A 23,694-nucleotide genomic window follows, 5' to 3' on the forward strand; every position below is an offset into this window, starting at 1 on the left:
TGTCAAAGAGGTGTCTGTTTGGATTATTAAAGTTTATAGCCAGGCTGGCTTTGCCTCGACTTATGAATTTTACTGGACACTCTAAGAGGAACAGAAAAACCCTGGGATCTGTAGGACTGCTGTATGGTCATCCTGACGTACTATTTCCAGATTCTATAGACTGTATGTGACAGATTTTCAACATCCAGGCTTTTATTCTAGGATGATGATGATAAAAACATTTATAATTTATAATGCACTTTTCTGAACCCAAGGACACTATACATTGTGAATAAAGAAAAAGACAAAAAAGTACAATAAAAAGTAAATGAAGAAAAGAAACGAGCATACAGGTTTTTACAGAGGCAGGCAATCAGACATACAGTAGACCGTGGTAAAAAGGTAGGTTTTAAGTTTAGATTTGAAGAGAGTTCAACATTTTCTCTTGTGTCTTGGCGTCTGCATCCCAGGCTCCGCCTGCTGTTCCTGCCTCTGCATGCTCTATCCCGTTTGATAGAGCTGGCAAGGCCAGTATGTCCCTGGACCAGTGATGGAGTTATTTTATGGGGAGAATTCACCTTCGCAAACTGTGCACCGGGTTCTCTTGCATCATCTTAACTGTGCTCCTGTTCAATAATGAAAGGGATTGTGCCGTTTGCATTGGTAGGCCTGGTAGCCTGTAAGGAGTTATAGTTACCTGTGACATCTCTGCATTGCTCACTACACACCTTTGGAGAAACAAATTGGGTACTACCTTTGTCCATACTGGAATATTTCTGGCTATCAACTGTTGTAAACAGACTTATTGGGGATTTGGCATATCCTCTTCAGCAGCAGGGGATTATGAGGAGGTTATCCCACTCAGTAACCACTTTTTTTTTTTCAGTTTCAACTTTGTAACTAGTACGTTTTGTATTTTCAAATATTTTCATAAATATGTAAGGTGTTTTACCTGGAAAGAGAAGAAAATGTGGCTGTAAAGCAGCAGGTGGCAGAAAATGCGGACAATTTCTAAAAATAGAAGAAATTTGTTTGTCCTGGTGGATTTGCACAAAATGTGATTCACTTACTGAAATATATTCCAGAATAATATTATTTTTGAACCAGGACTTTGTTGCGTTACTAAATATAATTTATTTAGCCAAATATTATTTAGAAGATGTAGCCAAAATAGATGTCCTTTCAACCTGCTTTTTTTTTAGGAATGCCTATGTTGCTCAAGCCGGTTGTCATACTGTACATATTTGTTATGATATTTTACAATTTATAACTTTCCATATTCTTTTAAACGTTTTTGAAACTTAATGTAATATTATAATCCCTGTGTCACGGTAAACCAAACCAGTTAAGACACGTATGCATCTTTCATTAAGTGAGGTTTTCTGCATGATTTACATTAAATTGTATTGAAAGTAACTGTATAATACTGGAATCTGAACTTCAGCAAGCGTATGCATTTCAAAAACTGCTTAATGTGTCTGCATTTAAAATGAATGAACCTGGTTCCATGAAAGTTAGTGACTGTAATTCATGAACTAGTCAAACTTAGCCAATTAGGCAGTTACTGAACTGTGGCAGAAAATAAACATTCCTCTACACATCAAGTAATTACTGCTTCCCAAAAAAACAATTACAGTGCCATAAAGAGTAACAAGCTGCAGTGAATTTGCACCACATCAGAGGCATCCTGATAACTTTCTCAGTATCCAATTTACTTTGCGTTCTTTTATTTAAGATGTTTCACTGAAGACAAGGCAAAATTATACAGTAGGTACTCCACATGAGTTTGAAATATTGCCAGATTAATTTACTCCCAATTATTTTTACTGTATATTAGTAACTGCCAAGAAACTAATTTTATACTGTATAAGTTCTCAAGTCTCACTATATCTCAAATGCACATTAGTTCAGTACTAATTGTTCTGAACTGTATTAAATAGCTGCATAAGTAGCCTGCAAATTTCTTACAGATTTCACAGCCATATTTTTATAAAGTGTTTTATCAGACTAAATCTGTGTGAACTGCCATTTACTGTACATTGCTTCCTTTGGTTTAAGGAATCATAACAAATGCATAAATAACAATAAGAAATTTCTGGCCAGCAGCTATATCACTCTGCAACTCACAACTGGCAACCCACTAAAGCTAAGCAGGTGTGAGCCTGGTCAGTACCTGGATGGGAGACCTCCTGGGAGAGCTAAGGTTGCTGCTGGAAGAGGAGTTAGTGGGACCAGTAGGGAGCACTCACCCTGCAGTCTGTGTGGGTCCTAATGCCCCAGTATAGTGATACTGTAAAACAGGCGCCATCCTTCGGATGAGACATAAAGCCAGGGTCCTGACTTGCCATGGTTATAGAAAATCCCAGGGCGGTTCTTAAAAAGTACAGGGGTGTTACTCAAATTTCCCCCTAGCCTTTACCAGACATGACCTCCTAATAATCCCCATCTATGAACTGGCTTCATCACTCTGTTCTAATCCCCACTGAGAGCTGGTGTGTGGTGAGCGTACTGGTGCACTTTGGCTGTCATCACATCATCCAGGTGGGGCTGCACATGGGTGTTGGTGGAGGGGAGTCCCCTCCCCATTAACTGTAGAGCACTATGAGTGGAGAGTTCAGAAAAGCGCTATGTAAGTGTAAGGAACATATGATTATTATTATTATTAAGGATGTCCAAGCCCACAGATGTCTGCTCAAAGGACAGCGGAGCACATAGCTAGGAATTCCTTGACCTGGTAATGGTCATCTTCTCTTATTTTCAATATACAGTGGTGTGAAAAAGTGTTTGCCCCCTTCCTGATTTCTTATTTTTTTGCATGTTTGTCACACTGAAATGTTTCAGATCATCAAAGAAATTGAAATATTAGACAAAAAAAATCCAAACCTACATGGCCCTGTGTGAAAAAGTGATTGCCCCCTAAACCTAATAACTGGTTGGGCCACCCTTAGCAGCAACAACTGCAATCAAGCGTTTGCGATAACTGGCAATGAGTCTTTTACAGCGCTGTGGAGGAATTTTGGCCAACTCATCTTTGCAGAATTGTTGTAATTCAGCCACATTGGAGGGTTTGAGCCTTAACCGCTTTTTTAAGGTCATGCCACAACATCTCAATCCGATTCAGGTCAGGACTTTGACTAGGCCACTCCAAAGTCTTCATTTTGTTTTTCTTAAGCCATTCAGAGGTGGACTTGCTGGTGTGTTTTGGATCATTGTCCTGCTGCAGAACCCAAGTGCGCTTCAGCTTGAGGTCATGAACAGATGGCCGGACATTCTCCTTCAGGATTTTTTGGTAGACAGCAGAATTCATGGTTCCATTTACCACAGCAAGTCTTCCAGGTCCTGAAGCAGCAAAACAGCCCCAGACCATCACACTACCACCACCATATTTTACTATTGGTATTATGTTCCTTTTCTGAAATGCTGTGTTACTTTTACGCCAGATGTAATGGGACACACACCTTCCAAAAAGTTCAACTTTTGTCTCGTCAGTCCACAGAGTATTTTCCCAAAAGTCTTGGGGATCATCAAGATGTTTTCTGGCAAAACTGAGACGAGCCTTTATGTTCTTTTTGCTCAGCAGCGGTTTTCGTCTTGGAACTCTGCCATGCAGGCCATTTTTGCCCAGTCTCTTTCTTATGGTGGAGTCATGAACACTGACCTTAACTGAGGCAAGTGAAGTCTGCAGTTCTTTGGATGTTGTTGTGGGTTTTTTTCTGACCTCTTGGATGAGTCGTCGCTGCGCTCTTGGGGTAATTTTGGTCGGCCGGCCACTCCAGGGAAGGTTCACCACTGTTCCATGTTTTTGCCATTTGTGGATAATGGCTTTATAACCTTTTCCAGACTGATAAATCTCAATTACTCTGTTTCTCATTTGTTTGGATCGCAGCATGATGTCTAGCTTTTGAGGATCTTTTGGTCTACTTCACTTTGTCAGGCAGGTCCTATTTAAGTGATTTCTTGATTGAGAACAGGTGTGGCAGTAATCAGGCCTGGGTGTGGCTAGAGAAATGGAACTCAGCTTTCCAAAGATGTGATAAACCGCAGTTGATTTATGTTTTAACAGGGGGGGCAATCACTTTTTCACACAGGGCCATGTAGGTTTGGATTTTTTTTCCCTTAATAATAATAACCTTCATTTAAAAACTGCATTTTGTGTTTACTTGTGTTATCTTTGTCTAATATTTCAATTTGTTTGATGATCTGAAACATTTCAGTGTGACAAACGTGCAAAAAAATAAGAAATCAGGAAGGGGGCAAACACCACTATAGGGTGTGCCTTCCCCCCTACGTTTATATGTACAAACTCTCAAAGCTCTTCACAGAGATGCTACCGGTTTCCTTCATTCAGATGGCAGATCAGAATTCAGTAGGCTTCACAAACGAAGTCATATCAAATACTTCTATTTTTTAAAAGCACAATATCAGCTTAATGTAAATTCAAGTAGATGAAAGCAATACTCTTGCACGACAGGGCAGTACAAAATAAGCTTCAGCACAGCGCTATATTGCTGAGCGAGCACTCGGTAAAAGGAAATTAATTTGCACTAAAAGGTGGAGAAGTTCAAATGCAGAAAGCGGTGCCTCTCTCCTACTGTAAGACACATGCCTGCACCTGTCAACTACAAACAAAATTATTTACACCTTTTTAATCACCACCACAGCTTGAATCCCAAGTACCCTCATGCATTTTAATATAGGGTTATTCCTCAGTGCAATAACAAAGTACTCTGTAGAGATTTACCCACACAAGCAATTCAAATTCTGTAATATGGAAGAAACTGAGCTTTTTCAGCTGTCTGCCACAAATATCTCCCCTCCCCATTACTGCAAATTCCTGAAACAATGTTCGCTGTTTTCCGTTATGCAGATCTGTGTACCTTGCAGCGTAATGAAATTAGATTTTTTTGTCATTTCAGTCCTGATAACACTGTTAAGAAACCTGTTTTAAGAGGAAATATTTTGTTTTCGACATAAATGGGCTTTTTTGCCACAAAAGTCGTAAAACCGAGTTTCAGCAAAGCTGAGAGCTGCAGAAGAATTTCCCTAAATCAGAAAGGGGACAAGGGGTTAGGATGGCCATTCTCTCATCCTCTTGAGAGTTGAGGTGCTGTAACTATAGCAATGTACATGTAATGTCATCTATGTGAATAAACAAGGTCTACATAGCTCAAGAGGACAGGTCATTACTTGTGTGAGACCCTGGATTGATCATCAAATGTGATATTTCCCCAGATCCCATCCTTCTGCATCAGCAGCCTCAATATGAGTACAGCACACCTTCATTAAAGACATCTGCTAAATCAATGGGCAGCAAGTGATAAATTCAAGATGCTCTGTGGAGGGAACAAATTGTTGCGATTTGGGATTTTCATTTTACTGCCACAATTCCAGTGGTTTATTTAGTTGGATCGTCCCGCCCATCATACCGCATTCTGTAAGTTAGATAAATATATGAACCTGCTGCATTACATATTCTAATTACATGCTGTGTTTAGATTACAGTGTTCAGTCGGCCAGTTCAGGCTGGTCTGCTTAGAGCACCTAAATCAATATTCCATTTTCGCCTACTGCTTTCCTTAATTAGAACTGCACACCTTGCTACACACTATATAAATCTGTGGCAATACATGGGATTAGAAGGGTAGGCTTTATAGCAACATGAACTAATTATATTACTCCATAATAAATGGTCACATAAACAAGCTTTCTAATGCAGGAGAGAAGGAGAGAAGATCTCTGCAGCTTTACGTCTGGCGATGAAATCGGCTGTTAGAATCATTTACTGTAACGCAGCTTGGTTATCGTCTGAGGCTGTTTTAATTAAAAAGAAAATGTAGCACACAGTACAGAAGAACGTATGAAAGGCTGAAAATGACAGGAGGCCATTTGGTCCATCTAGCTCATTTGCCAGTTTAGTGGCTAAGTGAATCTAAAATTTAATCGGGCTGTCTCTTAAGAGTCTGTTTACGTGGGTTCTTAAAAGAAGCGTCCGGGTGGAGGAGCCTCTTTGTGTAATGAAACATCCCCCGTTCCTCATCCAAATGAACTCCCTTTTAGTTTCAGACTGCGACCTTGCGTCCTTATTCTACTGTTGAACGAGTCCCCAGTGTCACTCCTGTCTATACTGTGTATTATTTCATATACTAGGTTCAAAACTTCTCTCAGTCCGTTAGACTTTAGCTCCCTTGTCCAGTCCTCGTGTGGCAGTCCCTTGAGTTGAAGAATTCTTTTCTCCTTGCTTTTTCGTTGCGTGCATTTGAAGAATATGATGTGCTTTTTTAGTAACCAAAACTGAACACAGTATTGTAATTGAGGTATTGAGGTCTTGCCAGTGCATTGTAAATCTTGAGCAAAACGTCTATGGTTTTAATTCCAGATGGGACGAATGCCCCCCCCCCCCCAAATTCATTTGTAACCTCTGTTAAACATTATTTACTCTTTACCCAATAATTCCATTTGTGGAAACATGAGAATCACCATAAACACTCAGATCTCTTGTGTGCTTCACTTCCGGCAGCTCAGAACCACTCATGCAAGACATATAGTGCATGTTCCTGCCCCGTCAACATTTTTGGATTTTTTTTTTAAAAAACCTTTCTGCTTCCATTTCCATTTGCCACTCCTGCTATATTTCCGTCATCAGCAAATGTACGTTTTTTGTCAACTCTATCAGAATCTGTAAGTCTCGCAACGGGAAAAGCAGCAGGCCTAAAACCGATACCTGCAGCACACTGTTTCTTCCATCTGCCCAGTTAGGTGTGGCGCCCCTTAGGATGATGTGCTGTTTAACTTCTTGAAAGTTGATCTGTCCCATAAAATCACCTTTGCTGTATACCATCCTCTTCCATATCTGAGCATATAGAAAGATGCTTGCATTCATGTCCCCATTTTGTATTCTATGGCATAAAACTAGTGTTAATTTTCCTGCATAAGGTTATGTAATACGCTGATAAAAGTTTTTTTTTTGTTCTGCTGTAGATGCTTTTCTTGATTTCCAACCTTTTCTAAAACAGGATTCTTTTATTCTGGGAGAATACTGCCATTTTAGAACGTCTAGTGGCATTTATGGAAGCAACCGTATGCAGTTCTCTGCCATGTATCCAGTTTTATACATTTTTAGTTTGAAGGAGGGCCCCCAGTGGTGCAGTACTCTTTGAGCTGCATTAAAAAGTTTTCTAAAAAATGTATTTGCCCATACATTCCCTAAAGTAAAAGAATGTTTAAGAAAGAAGCTTATCTTAGCATCCTGTATTTTTTAATCAGAATGTCACAGTACCTGTACTTTGAATGCTCCTCACATCAGATAATAAGGTTAACAATGCGATTTTTTTTCTAGAATACCAACCTGCTGTTTAAAAGTTGGTAAAGGCAGGCCTGTTCAATTGCAAGATAAGACTTTATAGTGAAAACCTTTTTCTTTGAAGGAAGATAGACCCATTAAATTATGCCAAATTAAAATAGAAACTATTTCTGGATCTTAATTAATGTGTAGACAACAGGCAAATGCCAAATAAGTTGAATTATTTTGGTGCATAGCTACCAGCAGTTGAAAGGAATATTTGTTTCACTCCTGTGGCATAGAGAATGTGTGGGGAGTGATGTTGCACACTGAAGTCCAGAGGCTGAACTGTAACAGGTGAGCTGTGAAGGGAAAATGGGGAACAGTAGCGGTTAGAGATCTTCTTCCTTGGACTGAATTTGCACTTCCAGGCATCATCCTGCCACATACAGTACAGCAAATGGATCTCCAGTTCATCATTATAGATAACACTTCATTTTCAATTGTCTACCATGCATGGTAAAGCAAAGCGAAAGTGAAGGGAAGTAGAAATGGCTGATTGCTATCAGGAATTGAACTAAAAAGCCCCTGCTGTATGGTTTACTCATATTGTGGTGCATTTTACCAAGGTGTGCAGGAAAACAGTGTCTGTGAAAAATCTGTATTGATGTGAGAACGTATCAAGATGTGTAATGGGTAAAGGTAGGCGTGTCTTTATTGGCTGCTGTACCTAAATTATATTGTGAATTCTACTGATACTTGCTGTTTGTTTGTTTTTTGTTTCCAGTTACAAATTACAATAACGTGGTGGAGGCGAACTCTGATTCGGATGACGAAGATAAGCTGCATATAGTGGAGGAGGAGAGCCTGCCCGACGCCGCGGACTGCGAGAATAATGTGCCAGAAGATGACCTGCCAACAGACCCTGCAGTATTACCAGAAGATGGACAAGGAGAGGATGAGGAAGGTTGGGAGGAAGGTGGGGTGTTCTTGCACTGAGGGCTCCTCACTCCGTAGGGCGCATGACACATTTGTCTTTCAGGATCGGCAGGAAGAATCCGCCTTCTTGATCATATGAATTGCATTCCGCATTTTCTCCGGCTTGGAGCTCAAGAACATAGCTGCTTTCTTTTATTTATCAAGTCAGAAGTCATTGTCTTGCTACAATCAAATAATGTAAAAACTGTAAAAGAAGATCTGGTAAAAAAAAAAAAAAAGGCTAGGTGATTGATTTTAATGCAGCCATCATTTAAAAGAATTCTGTTCTGAAACCCCATTATCATCTTCAATATTGAAATAGTTTGAAATCGGTGACCAATTTGCAAAAATGCAACTTCTCCATGTTTAAAATATTTGATTTTCTTCATGATATAGCCATCATTGTACTGTCTGTCAGTGAAAGAATAGTTAACAAAAAAAAAGAATTATAAGAAGAACTAGAATCGGCCCCTAAAAAGACACGTCCTTTCCCCACAAGTATCTTTAATCTTCAGGAAACATGGAGAACAGGCAGACACAAGCTGGAAATGATGTAGTAAAATCCATTCTTACAAAGGAGTTCAAATGTTTCACACGTTTGTATATGTTTGATAGATGTCAGGAGGATTCTCCTTTAATCACAAGAATGAGTTAATTTTTACTATATAGATTTGTTTTACCACTGTTTGGTTTTACCAGAAATATCAAAGGTTTTCTTGGCACAGCCTCATAAATGCTTTGAAAACCGTAGAAGGGCAGCTCTCCTGTAAATTCTTTGCCCCAGTTGCCCCAGTTACAGAATGCAAATCTAATATTTATGAACGTGGTTCAGAAACTTTGTGGCCTAATATAGAAGGAAGGAAGAACTGAGACCACTGCTGCTACAGCTACTTATTTGCCGTGATGATTGTGCTCAGACAGAAAGTCACATAATAGAAAGCTTTGTTCCTTACTTTTACTTTGTTTATTGTAGGTAGGTGATAATGGATGTAGGAATAAATAAAAAAACAGTGCAAGTGCTGAGCTGTCCTCATTTTTTTGACAGTGCTTTCAGCATACGTTTTCACATGGTTCGGTGTTCTTTAATATCAACATATTGATGACAGAATGGTGCTTGATATCTTAGTTTGTATTTTTAGCATCCCTTATTATATACCTGCAAGATACGGAGCATCCGTAAAGTACAAAGGGATCTAAAATTATTCGTTTTAATGTTCATCCTCTTACCGTATTTCTTACCGCATGCAGGATCTTTCCTTGGAGAGTCTCAGCGCTCGTGCGCTGGTGAAACATTCTGAAGCAAAAAAAAAATTAGGGAAATGAGGACTCTCAGCTGTTAATCCCCCATTTTCCCCACATATGCCTGGAAAGATGGTAAATGTGGATGTCAGGATACTCTTGAGAGGTAGCAGAAATTCATTGCACTATTTCGACAGCTCACTCAACACCCTCTTCATAGTTTCAAGTTGATTATTACTGAAATGCATGGGCGTACCCACTGCACTGGGCCATGCTAAAATGTCGGTGTTTTCATCTTTTTATATATATATGTTAGCATATAGTGTCAGCATTGAAGAGAAAAGAGGAAAATAAATGTGAAACCTAAAGGTCTTACTTTTAAATGTAAAAGCAAAATAATACTCCTTTCTTTTCAAAGGGAAACGAAGTAGGCCTGCTGAAATCTCTTTCAAAAGCATCATTCAGGCTGCCCCTTACTATAGGCAGGTTGTTAACGCTTGGTGATAATAAGGTTCAAGGAGCAACCTCTCGCAGAGACACCATGATTAAATGAGCATGTGTCTGCTTTCCAGTGTGGACCATATTCTGTTATTGATGTTTCTCTTCATACTTATGCTTGTGTGTCTGAAATTAATAAGAACACAATGAAGGTTACAAATGAGAGGCCGTTTGGCCTATCTAGCCCATTTGGTGGTTAGTAGATAATTGATCCAAGGATCTCATGCAGCTGTTACTTGAAAGAAGTCGGGGTAGTGGTTTCAGCAGTGAGGGGGAGCGTCCTCCTTACTTCTATAATCCGAGGGTTATAGGGCGGTGGGTGCGGAGCGGTGGCTCTGTGGCCAAGGATCTGCGCCTGTGGCCTGAAGGTTGCCGGTCCGTATCCCAGGACCGGCAGAGGAATCCTACTCCGTTGGGCCCCTGAGCAAGGCCCTTAACCCCAACTGCTCCAGGGGCGCTGTACAATGGCTGACCCTGCGCTCTGACCCCAAGCTTCTCTCCCTGTCTGTGTGTCATGGAGAGCAAGTTGGGGTATGCGAAAAAGACAAAAATTCCTAATACGAGAAATTGAATATGGCCAATAAAGTGATCATATCTTAATCCTTTACATTAAAAAATGTTCTCAGTTATAACTGCACTTAGACATACAGTAGTATCCCCTGGTGACATCTGGTTCATATTTCGCTCTTCATTCTGAAGTCCTCTGAGATGAAATGCCTTTGAGGATTTTAAATACTTGTATTAGATCCCCTTGTAGTCTTCTCTGTTCAAAACTAAAAACATTCAGTTTCTCAGCACATCAGTATAGGCCTTTGTTTTATGACCACACATATGTGTGGTTGCTCTTCTGTGGACAGATTCCAGAGCGCCAATATCTGTTCTGTGATGTGGTGACCAAAGCTGTGTATATAAATGAGGTCTTATTAGTGCATTGCCCAATTTGAACATAAAATCCCTTGGTTCAACTACTAAATCTAAACTCTTTGCTTTTTTATATTGCCTCCCCCACATTGTCTGAAAGATGTAAATGTGTCAGCATAAAGACATTTTCAGAAATAGCTTCTTCAGCGTTTCACATTGTTTTTTATCGTTTGTTTTTGCTATCTGCAAGTGAAATTATGCACTTGTCCACATTTTAACAACATCTGCCAGATGCTCGCCCAGTCTTGCGTTTTATCTCAATCTTTTTGGATTTCATTTGCTCCTTCTAAAACGTTTGCTCTTATTTTGGTATTGTTTGCAAACAAATAGTTTGGACCTAGAGCAGGCCTTTTGGTCCATGTAGTCCACGTGGTCGTTAGTAACTAGTTGAAGTGTACGATCTCATCTAGGGTCCGTCTTTCTTTCTTGAAAAAGACCCGGGTATTGGTTTCAACAAAGGCTGGGTAGCCTGTGCCATATTTCCACAACCACGTTTGCTAGCTATATCAGAATCTAAAATCTAGGATCTCAAGGGTAGGATGTGGACCAATCAGGAGTGTGTGCTTGGTGGAATACAGCAAGACAGGTCTGAAGGAATTCGCCATACCTGCTACATGATGCCCCAGAAAGCTCCTGTGGCCACAAACCACACAGAACGCTTTCCAGCAGGCACTGTATTGCAGTAAATCACGTGCATGCTTAAGGTTTGTTTGGGTGTGTGCTTTTGTTGGTAGTATTCCATGGTTGAAATAACCTTGCTGAGCTGCACTAGTTTCATCACAACCTCAGCACAGCAGTGTAGATCTCTGTCCTGAAGATGTACTGGTCTTTGATTTGCGAATGTGCTGCTGAATAGTTTTTTTTTTCCTCTTCAGCTCCAGGGATCCCCTGAATGTTGCAACTGCCACCGTTTTCTCCTTTTGTTTTCTGAATGTAGTATCACCAGGTGTTTTTATTATACCTGCCCACATTGGAATAGCAGGGGGGGGGTGTTTTCATGCTTGCAGCTCACGGCTATGTGCTCTGCAGCTGCACACAGGAGAGAATGAGGAAGTGTATGTGGGCAGTTTCCTCCACCCCTCCCACCACCAAGCCACTGGTCTTACTCACGGCCCCATGTCAGAGGTTTGACACCCTGTCAAAAGAGGAGAGGTGATGAAAGCAGCACTGCAGAGTGTGATGACCGATTGCAGGTTGCAAACAGGGAAGAGTAACAGGGTGTACAGGTGCAGTTTGAATAAAGGGTATTAAGGAAATGTCCGCACCAGGTTCCACCACAGGGATGCATGGGAGTAGAATTACCAAGCACAAGAAGTAGGAAATTAAGAAGAAGTAGTTATTGGCAGACAAACTGGCCAGTGGAACAGCTGAAAGAACAAGAAGTAATATATGAAGTAGCAGGAGGTGGGGCTAGTGGCATGAACAGTGTGATTACTTTTGCGAAGTGCCTCATTTTGGAAAATGAAGTCCCACCAGAAGACAAGACCGCAGGTCTATGAGCTGGGAGGCAGCAACCCCAGTTACTGTACCTTGCGAACATTCCTCCCCTGTCTGCTCAAATTGAAAATGAAACTTAATTCATCCTTGCCTTATTTTTTATGTCAGTAGTCCAAATCAGACAACAGGCTGTTAAGCTGCAAACCTTCCAACAGGTTCTTAACACAACTGTGTTCTTGAATCATGCAGCTACCATAACAGTTAGATTTCTTGTATGATAGCACAGGTACTTAAGTCATAGCACTGCGTAGGCCTGTTTGTTGGCAATAATAGCAGTGCATACTGAAATCATTACTTGTAAAAGATTGCATCGTCTAAAATTTGACCGAGCCACCCCCTCCTGCATTTCCATGAAAACGTCATGCTGCGAGGCGTCAGCAGGGTGAAGAGATTCTGAAAGAAATCATCACAGCAACAAATGAAGTGAATATTTACCAAAGGAAGACGTCCCTTTGGCATTGAGCGTGTGTTGGGATTGAGGAGGTAATTTTTTTGGCACCTGAACTTGACGTAGTTTTGTTCCCTAGGCCAGCAATAGGAAAACACCGCTACTCAGGTAGCGCTGTCCCAGCATCAGACAGAAATAATAGGAACGTACTGTAGGGTTGTCTGAAGTGGATGCAGTGGTGTTTTTTACTGTATTATAAAACTGGAGGACCAGCCATGTTAGTGTCATCTGGTGCCTGTGGGTGAAGATTAAACAGTTTATCAACACTATTTATGTACCTATCAGTTGTTCAGCAAAATAAAGTTTCATTTGAACTATTTAATCACTTAAGGATAAAAGAATAATGGTAAAGTGTGTAGGCAGTGAAATAATGATTGTGGTTACAATGCCAAGAGATGCAATTTAATCAAACTCATCCCAGTAAAGGGGAGCACATGTCCATCAGAGCCACAGATATGGTCTCTTAAAAATGGGTTCTTTGTTCTGTATTATACTGTACCAGAGGTATTTGATCCAGGTTCTAGAGAGCCAGAAACTGGTTTTATGTCACTCTAGGCTTAGTTTCTCAACACGTGGAACGATTTTGTTTTGATCACGTAAAACTGGTGCTTTTTTCAGTTTAATAGATTAGAAATCATCTGAATTGAAAATATCATTGCCCTGTAGCTCTCATGTACCAGTGGGTACTTCAGTGGGTTGTATAATTTCAGATTGACTTGGACAGATGAAGGTGTTAATTTAGTGTTGCAGGTGTCCGGAAAGCAATGAAGTAGGGTGACATGCGAGTCCTGCTAGACTGTGGCTCACCAGGACCACCTTTGCCCCCACCCGGTATTATGAAGTGGCCTGGTTAATGTGCCTGGCCATGCCTACCATATGAGTACTGGCTATGTAAAAAATGTCTTTGAAAATGCAATGAAAGACCAAAGGTTACCTTTTACTTGGAATAATAAAGCTAGGAATAAGGTACATTATTCTTTGGTGTGAAACCAAGAAACCTAAATAAAACATAGCACTACAGGGACTGAACATATTCTGAATCTGTAATGACTAAACCTTTTCTTCAGCTTCTTAGTGTTTTTAAATTCTCTGTACTGGCTTCAGTTTGTTCTTTTCCCCAAAATAAGAACTTCTCTTTTATGTATTTTGTAGTACTTAATCGACCCCCCCTGTGTTTTTGCAGATTGTCTCCTTAGCCCTGGGTTGGTTTTAAAGGCTGCTCTTCACACATGGTGGACAAACACATTTATATACGTGTACACATTCTGTATTTCTGCTTGGTGTTCCATTTTGATGCGTAAGGTGCCGTTACCTTGAAGAATGACAAAATACTCATCTGTCTGAATTAAAGGATGGGAAACATAGTGTAGACCTAGCTACCCAAATAAAGTTATATAAACAAATACAAATAGTATTATGAAGAGATGAGTGACAAATATTATGATGTCTTTTTATTGTATAATTATTACAGAAAACTCAAAAGATGAAAACTATAATGGATACAAATACAGTTCACCCAGAAAGACTGTATACTGTAGGTGTGAATAAATGTTTGGTTAAGGTTATACTATTGTTAACACGCATTACTTGTTAAAACAAAAATAGAGGAAAAATGACATTTGTCACTGCTAACACCTAGTTATTTCGACAGAAACTTGGCTTTCTAAAGTGTCTGACTCTTTCAGTTATACTCCTTATCCTTCTAGTCTCGTTTGTTGTCAAATCAGTTCTTGCTTGCCCCCATCCAGCTTCTGTAATTAGACATCTGAATTGCCACTTAAGGGAGCATTCAAAGGAAGACAATGAAGGAGCTTAAATTAAGACAAACTCCTCATTTGTGCTCCAAGCGTCTACGTTTGTGTTAATGATTTTCAAGGTTACATTCACTTGTACCCAAATCAGGAATTGTGTTGTCGGCCTGCAGAAGCATTGTCAGGTGGTTCAAAGCCTCTATTTTGAATTCCTGCACGCTGTTATTCTTAAATCTGTAATGTTATCCTGTGCTTTGCAAGCAGTGTGCAGAGCTTATGATCTCTGAATTTGCAGAGCAATGCTTCTGAAAGAAATACAGAAAGTAGCAGGCAGGGAAAAAGTGAGAATAAGATGGTTATATATATGGCCTACCTCAGAGGAAGTGGGTTTCCGTGTGAGGCCATTGTTATCGGCTTCTGGCACTACAGAGGTTATACTGTGCTGAGAACTTGAATTTGGCATGGGTTTCCTTTTTATGTATGCAGTTTATCTTCCATTACCGTATAAGAAAGCACTCTTCTTACATGAGCAGCACGGAGTTTCTTTTTCAGAGGTACATTACACTGGCTTTGGGAACATAAAACCAAATGAAATATGTAGCGGATCATTCATGTTGCAGTGTAATAAAGCACACCTAATGTTTTTGGAAAATGGTGGCAGATATGAGAAGGAACAATAGATGTCGAGCCCGTTATGCCAAAGCAGCCTGTATCGGGCAATGAAAACGCAAGTAGCCAGTGTGTCCGCTTCCCGGTCTGCAAAGGCTCTCCAGGAAAGTCTGCCGCGCGGCTGTGCAGGGGCCCCCACCTTTAGCATTACAGGTCATTAAGTTGGAAAGCACAAAAAAGGGGAATTAAAAATGATTGTGGATCATTTAACAAAGCACGTACAGAAAATAAAACATTTGGCACATAAGCTCACTGTTCAGTGTAATAAACTGATCAATCTTCAGCACTTCTAATCACTCAAAAAGCTTTGCTTTAACTGCTATGTGTATCCCGTAAGACAGTTTTTTTTAATCAATCCAGATTTTGTGCTGTATTGATATTTTTTTTACCTGAAACAGAATTTACATTTACCAATTGTTATCCTCGTCATGTTATTTCACCAGAACCAGCCTTAAAGAGGATTAGCTGCTTTCTAGATTTTATATTGAACTACAGATTGAATGTTACATTGTCACCTGCTACTATGACCTCATTTTTCTCCTATTAAGAAAGTCATTGAGTCCCTTACCGAGCTTCACATTCGTGTTCTGATGTGCTTTACATAAATGAGTTGGTTGCCATGGTCTTTGAAATGGGTTAGGTGCCAATTAAGTGTGGGGCACCACTGAGAACATCCCTCTGCTCCAGTCCTCGCACTTCCCATAAAGCATCTCATAAAACTCAGTGCTTTTAACATGAGACCACCTGAGGAGAGATTTTTGTTAACTTTCCCAACTAGAGTGATCGGATGGGGAAGAGTAGCTTCCAGGTGTTCAAGTGGAACTTGTGCAGAGGTTCTGAGTGGCTCTGTGACTGGCACATGTCTGGAGGAGACTGCCATAATAAGGGTAAAGGGAGGAATTCTTGTATGTAGGGTGTTCTTCACCCATTTTGCTTTAGAGGGATAATTTTCATTGGAAATATCTCTGTATTTGGACAAAGAGGAGCAAAAATGACCATTTGATACCAAATAGCTCTGTTATTTTTGTTTAACTTTGTGCTCACTCTTCTTTTTAAATGAATTACATGTTAAGGTATAATATCCTGTTTATTTATAAAGCTGATGTTTTTGGAGGAGTCACCAGGACATACAAATCACGTGTTCGAAGATGTGGGATAGTTGAGGTTAAGTACCAGCACGTGTCCTTACAGAAATCTGTAGGGGGAAGTAAGAGTGAAAATCCAGCTTTTTGTAAAGGTTGTCTGCCTATGTCACCGACTGTTCATTAGATAATTCACTATTAGTCAAGTTTTGTTTTGGTAAATTTACTGTTAAAACCTCAGTCCTTCTGGAGTGAAGACTTTAATTTGTTGTATTGCTATTGTATAGAATAAGAAGTCCTGGGCTTGTAAATAAACTTCAGATATTCTCACATTTGAGAGTGTGCTCCTGTTCTGCGTTTTCCTTGATTTGAAATTTGTTGTTGATGCACTCCATCAGCCTGCACCTCTGTAATCTTGTTTAGGGGTATGGACCTTGTTGTATTGAATGATTTATTTTCATTATCAATAAGTATATTGCTTGTTCACAGACTGATGACTTCATCAGTCAAATCACATCCATTTGCTTTTGATGGTTTTGAAGTGAGGCTCTGTGTTACATTTGAAGAGAAATATAGATTAATTGGGAGAGATAAGAAAGGCATGAAAGCAGATCCAAGTCTTTTATATACAGGACCACTATTGGTAATGGAACAAAAGTGCAAAGTTTTACTTTCTCAGGTTTACCTTTATTTTTTTTGTGAAACAAATATAGTCAAAGACTCGAGATATTATTTTACTTTATTCTCTCCATACAATTTTAAAAACAAAAATATGTGGCTCACAGCTCTTTGTAGTTTCCAAATTAAAAACTACAGAACACCAGTTATTTTCACAAGAAGAGACCGTATTTCACTAGTAGCCACTCATGTTTATTTCAAAGTGTTCTCTTTCTCTATGTTTATTTCCATCTGAATTTCATTACTCACATTGAAACTGAAAATTGCTGCTTTACTGTAGTGTAGATTGAGTTTTCTTATCAGGTTCTGATGAGTTTTACTGTAATGAAGAACCTGCAGATGTGTTTGAGTACCTGTGCTCTCGTTATCAGATTAGCTCTTTCCGCTTCTTGATTTAAGTAACTAGCTGCCTAAAATACCAGATGTTTCTTTGTGACATTTTTTTTTGCCATCAAAGCAAAGCTGATAGTTGCAAAGAAGTACAGTAGATGGTAATACAGCTGTGAATGTTGGTTAACACTATCTTTTATGGATTTATTTCCCCACTGTATGCAGTCTCTCCCTTGAACATGCTTGATGGCATTATGGAAGATGACAATGCAATCAAGGAAAGATCTGATCAGATTTTTTATGGATTGTTCATGTTTGATAATAGGACAAGTGTCCCCCTTAAAATACAGCAAATGGAATGGCAGTTATATTTGTTAGTAACTCTGTACTCATGTATGTGATTCTTCGTTCTTGGGAGAGATGGTAGTTACACATGAACACTGCAGTTTTTCATGTTTTCCTAGAACAGGTCCAGTTCATGAGTGGCAGGAAATAAAGTACATAGCCCTCCATGGACTGCTGTGTGTCAACACCTTGAGTATGAGTGAAACCTACTGGGGTGAGGGGGCAGTCCGGTTTCTCTGCTCACGCTGCCCTCTGGTTTAAAATGTTCAATTCCTGGTTCGGTTTTGTTACGGCAGTCTTTAGAGCCCATTTAAAAGAAAACCCGATATGTACAGATGAATCCCAAACTGCATTTATCATGGTCTTTCTAACGCACGTCTGGCTCTGATTTCCCGCATTGTAAGGGTCTTATTCTGATTTTTATTTCAAATGTTTATCGTGCCAAACCAAAAAAAAGTGTTGAGGCTGTGTTAAAAAAAAAAGTCAATTTGTCTGGCTTGAGCCATAAGGTATTCGGAACCTTTTCTCAGTTACAACATTCCATTTATATGATATGTAACCAATCCTATCTCTAAGGAAGGTAGTACTCATGCAACGAAACTTACTGTGCTAACAGTTTCTGCTTTTTAATGCACATCCTTGCTGTCTGCTCATATCAATTTTACCCTCAGTTCCTGTAAAACAGATGTTTGGCTTACCTTGAAAACCCTGGCAGCAGTTTGTGACCTCCAACTAAAAAGGCCCTTAATTTACTCACTGTACACTCTTGCGAAATGAGGCCTTGATAAATATCTTCAGATACAGAGAGGACGCACAAGCAGGAAATCAGTCATCCCCGCCAACTCTTCCCTCTTTGGAAGACCAGCTTTTCCCCCCCCCTTTAAATCATTCTTCATCATTATAAGACATCAGAAGCAGTATGCTTTGCCATCTTCCATTCGTTGTGGCATGAATATATTATTGAGGAGCGGTAGAAAGAAAGCAAATACTGTCATTTAGCAATGTGGATATGCTGGGTAGCCAAGCAAAGAGCTTTGCAAACTAAAGGTAGTTGAAGATTTGAGAACCTTTTAAAATTGTAACTGGAGCATAAAGTCTAATTAATACTTACTTGAGCCTTTTAGAGAATCAAGTGCAAATATAAGTTTTGAACATGCAGCCATAAATTGCCAGGAGAGTTTTTCCTTTGTGTTTCTTTTCTTGCCCCTTTTTGTCCCATAAAATTGACATCAAGTGAAATTTAGCAGTATTTTTTCATGGGCTGTATAATTTCACGTATATATTGATTTAATGTTTTTGGCATCATTGCGATTTATCGTTCATAAGTAACCATGATACATTCAAGAGACTTTGTTACAGAAGGTCTAAATCACCTTGTTAGTGAGAGCATTGTTTGGACACAAGTCAAGCCTGGTAAAAGTCAAGAAAGGAACCAAAATGTCTGTTATCAAAAGGGCAAGGTTTTTTGTGTTATCTGTATGTTGGAGGCTGGAAATAGCACACTAATTCTCACAATGTGGAGCAGTCACAACCAGCGGTTTCTTACAAGGGAAGATTTTGCAACCAAATCAGTGATGGACCATTATCTGGAAGAACATGAATCACAGCACCTTGCCAAGATCACTGCAAAGATCCAAGGGCGATTGCCCACTCAGGAGTGTCCAGTCTCTACAGAGCTCCACTTGTAGTGATCGATGGCAGCCTGAGTGCATGGGCCTGCACTGGGCAGGACCTGGGACCTCGCTTGCTGCCCTTTCTGTGGGCTCATCTCGTCATGAACAACATGCCAGCAGCTTTACTGTGACAGTCATAACCTGATGGCCTTACTCCCCACACTTGAGCCGTATTCAAGCCCCAGGGCACACTACATGCCAGCAAGCAGTGGCATCACTTCACTGCCTTCTTAGAAAGGCTTTTGGTACTTGATGTCAAAAAGGGAGCACAACTAAGGCAGTTTCAAGTTAAAGATGTGTCTTTAGAAAGTAATTAAATTTTTTAGTTTTGTGCCAATAAGGAAGTGGTAGATTCTGGTTTACAGATCAACCCAGTGGTATCCTTTAAAGAACTGTTAGAAGATGGACAGTCACAAGCGAAATATTGAGAAAATGAAGCTGTGTAGGTGTGTACACACACCTCTAGAAGTTGGTAAATTCCTGTTTTTAATATTGGGGAATTTGCGATGACAGGTTATTGATATCTTTGGACAATTACCCTAAATAGGTGGTAAATAAAATGTCCCCTGGTTGCTGGTTGGAATCATAGTTAACAGGACCTTTAACAAGAAGGTTCGTGGAAGTATTATAGTAAATAATTCCTTTCTGAAAATTAATTCCTTGAAGAATTTGACAGTTCAAATTGACAGTATAAGGAGAAATACTGGCAATCAATTTTAGTATAAGGAGAAAGTACTGTGTAAAATTATGTAAAAAGAACAGCATAAGTGGAACATTTTGTGGATAAGGGGTACAGTGAAAGGCCAGGAGAGGGATAGAAAATAATATGGCAAAGGGATATTTTAGCTAAAATAAAACTGAATGGACCTCAGAAAGGAAATGTTCATAAGATGAAATGAGATTGGCTAAAGGGCTAATATCTGTAAACGGGTGAAAGTCATAGATGTCACTCATATAGGAGGATAAGCGAAAAGTTGTTGAAGTATCAAAGGAAGTTAAAAAGACCTAGACTTCAAGTCTGGAAAAAGGATGGCATTTGAATGACATTTAATGTAGAGATATGGCGAATATTCCATGCCAGTAGCAAATATAAAGTTCTAATCCCCACCTTTCCACCCTCTCGTCCTCATCGTGGAACCTGGCAGTGATGTTTGATCAGCATCAACGGGCTTAAGTATGGAATTAATTATTAAGTATGGAAGGACTCCTACAATCCTGGAACTGCTATTGTTACTGTTTGCAAATTTGCATTTCATCAAAACCTGGGTAGAAGCTATGATGATTTCTCCACAATTAAAGATGTTGTATACAGGCATCTCCATCCTCTGTACATTCTCCAAGCCATTTAGCAACTAAGCACCGACATCCCTGCCCTGAGAGAAATCCAACTTGTTGTGGAACAGCAGCTCACTGAACATGAAGGTGATTATGAAGGTGAAGTCAAAGGAAAAACATCAGATACATGTGAGTTTTTCATTGAGAACTTAGCCAATGCAGTACTGGCAGAGGAGGCCAGAAGATGTGTCGTAAAAGCAAACATGAGGTAATCTAACATCGATATCAACTCCTGGGAGAAAATGGCCTGCGACTGAACCAAATGGAGTGAAAGTATCTGGACGGAAGCCCAGTACTTTGAGAAACGATGTTGTCGGAATGAGGAATACAAGCAAGAGCATCAAAGACTCTCGCAACCAAACATCTCCTCGACCTGACAGTGTGTGTGCAGTGCTGTAGTGGCTATTGGGTTTGTTCAAGTCTATCATCCTCAACCATATGAGACTATCAAAGAAGTAAAAGCATAAACTTTAAACATAAAATGAAAACACTGAGTTTGAAGAAGACACCTATGGAAAAATAGGTTTTTATGAGGACCTATGAGGATCATTTACCTCTACTAAACAATATGGAGATGCAATAAAGTCTAAGATGTGTACAGAAAAAGTTGACTTAATGAATATTATATTCAAGATAGTGTACACTTTTGGTTACCACTTTCCCACCAAAAAAGAGAGAATGCTACTATGAAACTATAATTATATAGACTATGTATTGTGCATTCCTAGGCTGAAAGAAATGTCCTACAGTACATAGACCAGCTAAAATAACTGAATCTTTTTAGTCTTTGAGTCTATGACAGCAGACTGTGATGGTACCCAATTCATTTACTGAGAATCCTCAAAGAGGCAAAGTGAACTAATTGCACGTTTTTTAGAATCAGCAGTCCTATATGAAACAGGCTGCACAACTGGAGAGCACAGGAAAGTACATTTACAACTGAGAGAGGTAATTTTATTTTAAAAATTAAAGGCAAATGGCAACAGGGAACAACATAGTCAGCCAGACTTTGGGACCTGACACCCTGGCTTCTTTTAAGAAACAGCTGGATGAGATATTCGGTTCAATTAGATATTAGCAACCACCCAACATAGATAGGTCTCTTTTTTTTGTAACCTTTCATATGTTTTTATATTCATGAGCTGGGATTTGGGTCATACAACCTAAAACTAACCATTTACTGACCAACATAAGTCATTTGCTTTATCAATTACATGTTGATTGAAAGTTAATCACAGAGGCATACTGGTGACCATCAACGTACTGTAAGTCACCTAAGATATGAAAGACTGTGTTTATGCTTTTGTTGTTTGCTATTTTTCTTTCATGTAACAGTCTTTTTTTTTTTACCACCTACAGAAACAAAAGGAGAGGACACCCTGGGGCCTGACGCTCAAAATAATGGGTTAAAATGTAAGTACAGGTTTTCATTTCAGCACTAAATTAATCTGGAGGAATGCTCATGTTTATGTTCTCTTCCAGCAGTTCAGGCTATGGACAGAACTTACTGTAGTTGATGATCCATGGACAGTGCATCTTTAAGATCCATTACTGGGGTGAGAGTAGAAAATTAACTGGGGTTCATTCATTTTTGTTTTCCATTAGGGTTGATATTGGCGACAATAAATTACAGGCCAGAGTGAATGATACCCGCGACATTTATGATAAGCCTGCGTCCGGCTTTAACAGTGTCTTCGGAATTCTGATAATTTATAGTTCTTTACAAAATGATGTAGTCAGATCTGGATTACTGTGAAATGTGATGTTTTTACAGTGTAAAAAAAGTCCATACATCTTGTTTTTTTACAAGTATATTAAAAAGGTTAAACAATTGTGTTAATAGGTTTCGTATATGAAGAGCAGGGCTGTAAAAATTCTTGATGAGACCATCCTCATAAAAGGTGGGGACTTTATACAGCTTCTATTAGTCAGTCCTGTCATTCAGCCAGGGCAGCATTAGCGCTGCTGTAAAGTTTCAGAATTTCCCAGATAGAATCTCAGAACATCAGTTATGCAGGTGCTGTATTTTCTGCTAGCTTGCAGTACTTCTGCATAATTGTGACAGGGGAAATAAGGTATTAATCACTCTTTGTCAGGTACTTTTAGTTTGACATCTCTGAAGTATTTTGAGAGACTGGCAGTTTTACGCCAGTGTGCTTGCATACAGCGTTGCTGTTCAGGGCTGCTTATTGAACTGGCGAATGCTAATCCCGATTCTTGTGTCAGCTTACAGAGCATTGTTTTTCAGTCTTTCGCTTTGGTGCTTATTTTTCAATTGCTTGATTTTAACATGACGCTTGGGAGCTGCGTTGCTGATCGCCCACTGTTGCTGGCTAATGGAAACATTTTCAGATGCAGCCAACTCGATTCCAGTTCTGCAACCCCATCTCGTGTGTTAGTGGGGCGAGAAAGCAAGTTGTGATTCGAGAATAGAGGAGTGGTTGTGTTTCATTCATTTCATTTTTTTTTTTTATGGCTGGGGGGGTCATTATACAGTATGTAAAGTGATGATCTTTTCAAAGACGTGACCACAGTATAAAAAGAACAAATCCTGGCTTCTCATCTTTAAATTTGGAACATATATTAATGCTCATGTTTATAAATGATGTTTATTTTTTGTGGTAGGAACAAGTATATTGTGCACTTGCCACTTTTTATCACGCTATGATTATCTGTTTCAAGAGATACCAAGCTCAAACCATTTTTTTCTGGATTTCTTCTCATAACATTTTTGAATGTCACATTGGTGTACAAGGACTGGCAGGAACCCTTATGAAAGGTAAATTAAGGCCACTTTACATAATGGAATATGTCTGGGAAGACTGTCTGAAGAACTCTAATAAAATTCTAAAGGGGTTTCATGAATATTTTGCTTATGTAGAATTTGTCTTCTGAAAATTTTGTTACAAAATGGTCGTTTTTTGTACAGTGCCTTAAAATGTTTTTTTGTTCTGTAGTGTTATTAAAGCTCAAATTCTATAAAATCATTTGC

The 23,694-nt window shown here is 39.4% G+C and overlaps 1 protein-coding gene across 3 annotated transcripts in view; it reads left to right on the forward strand.

The window, feature by feature from the left end:
* Positions 1-23,694, forward strand: part of zeb1b (zinc finger E-box binding homeobox 1b) — a 107,465-nt gene that overhangs the window by 61,436 nt on the left and 22,335 nt on the right. For all 3 annotated transcript variants that reach the window (XM_088918964.1, XM_088918965.1, XM_088918966.1), the window contains exons 2-3: positions 8,046-8,237; positions 22,062-22,115. In XM_088918964.1, the coding sequence (XP_088775090.1) occupies positions 8,046-8,237; positions 22,062-22,115 (246 nt within the window). The remainder of the gene's footprint in view (positions 1-8,045; positions 8,238-22,061; positions 22,116-23,694) is intronic.

Source organism: Atractosteus spatula, chromosome 6 (genome assembly GCF_055471065.1).
Source record: "Atractosteus spatula isolate fAtrSpa1 chromosome 6, fAtrSpa1.hap1, whole genome shotgun sequence".
Classification (NCBI taxonomy): Eukaryota; Metazoa; Chordata; class Actinopteri; order Semionotiformes; family Lepisosteidae; genus Atractosteus; species Atractosteus spatula.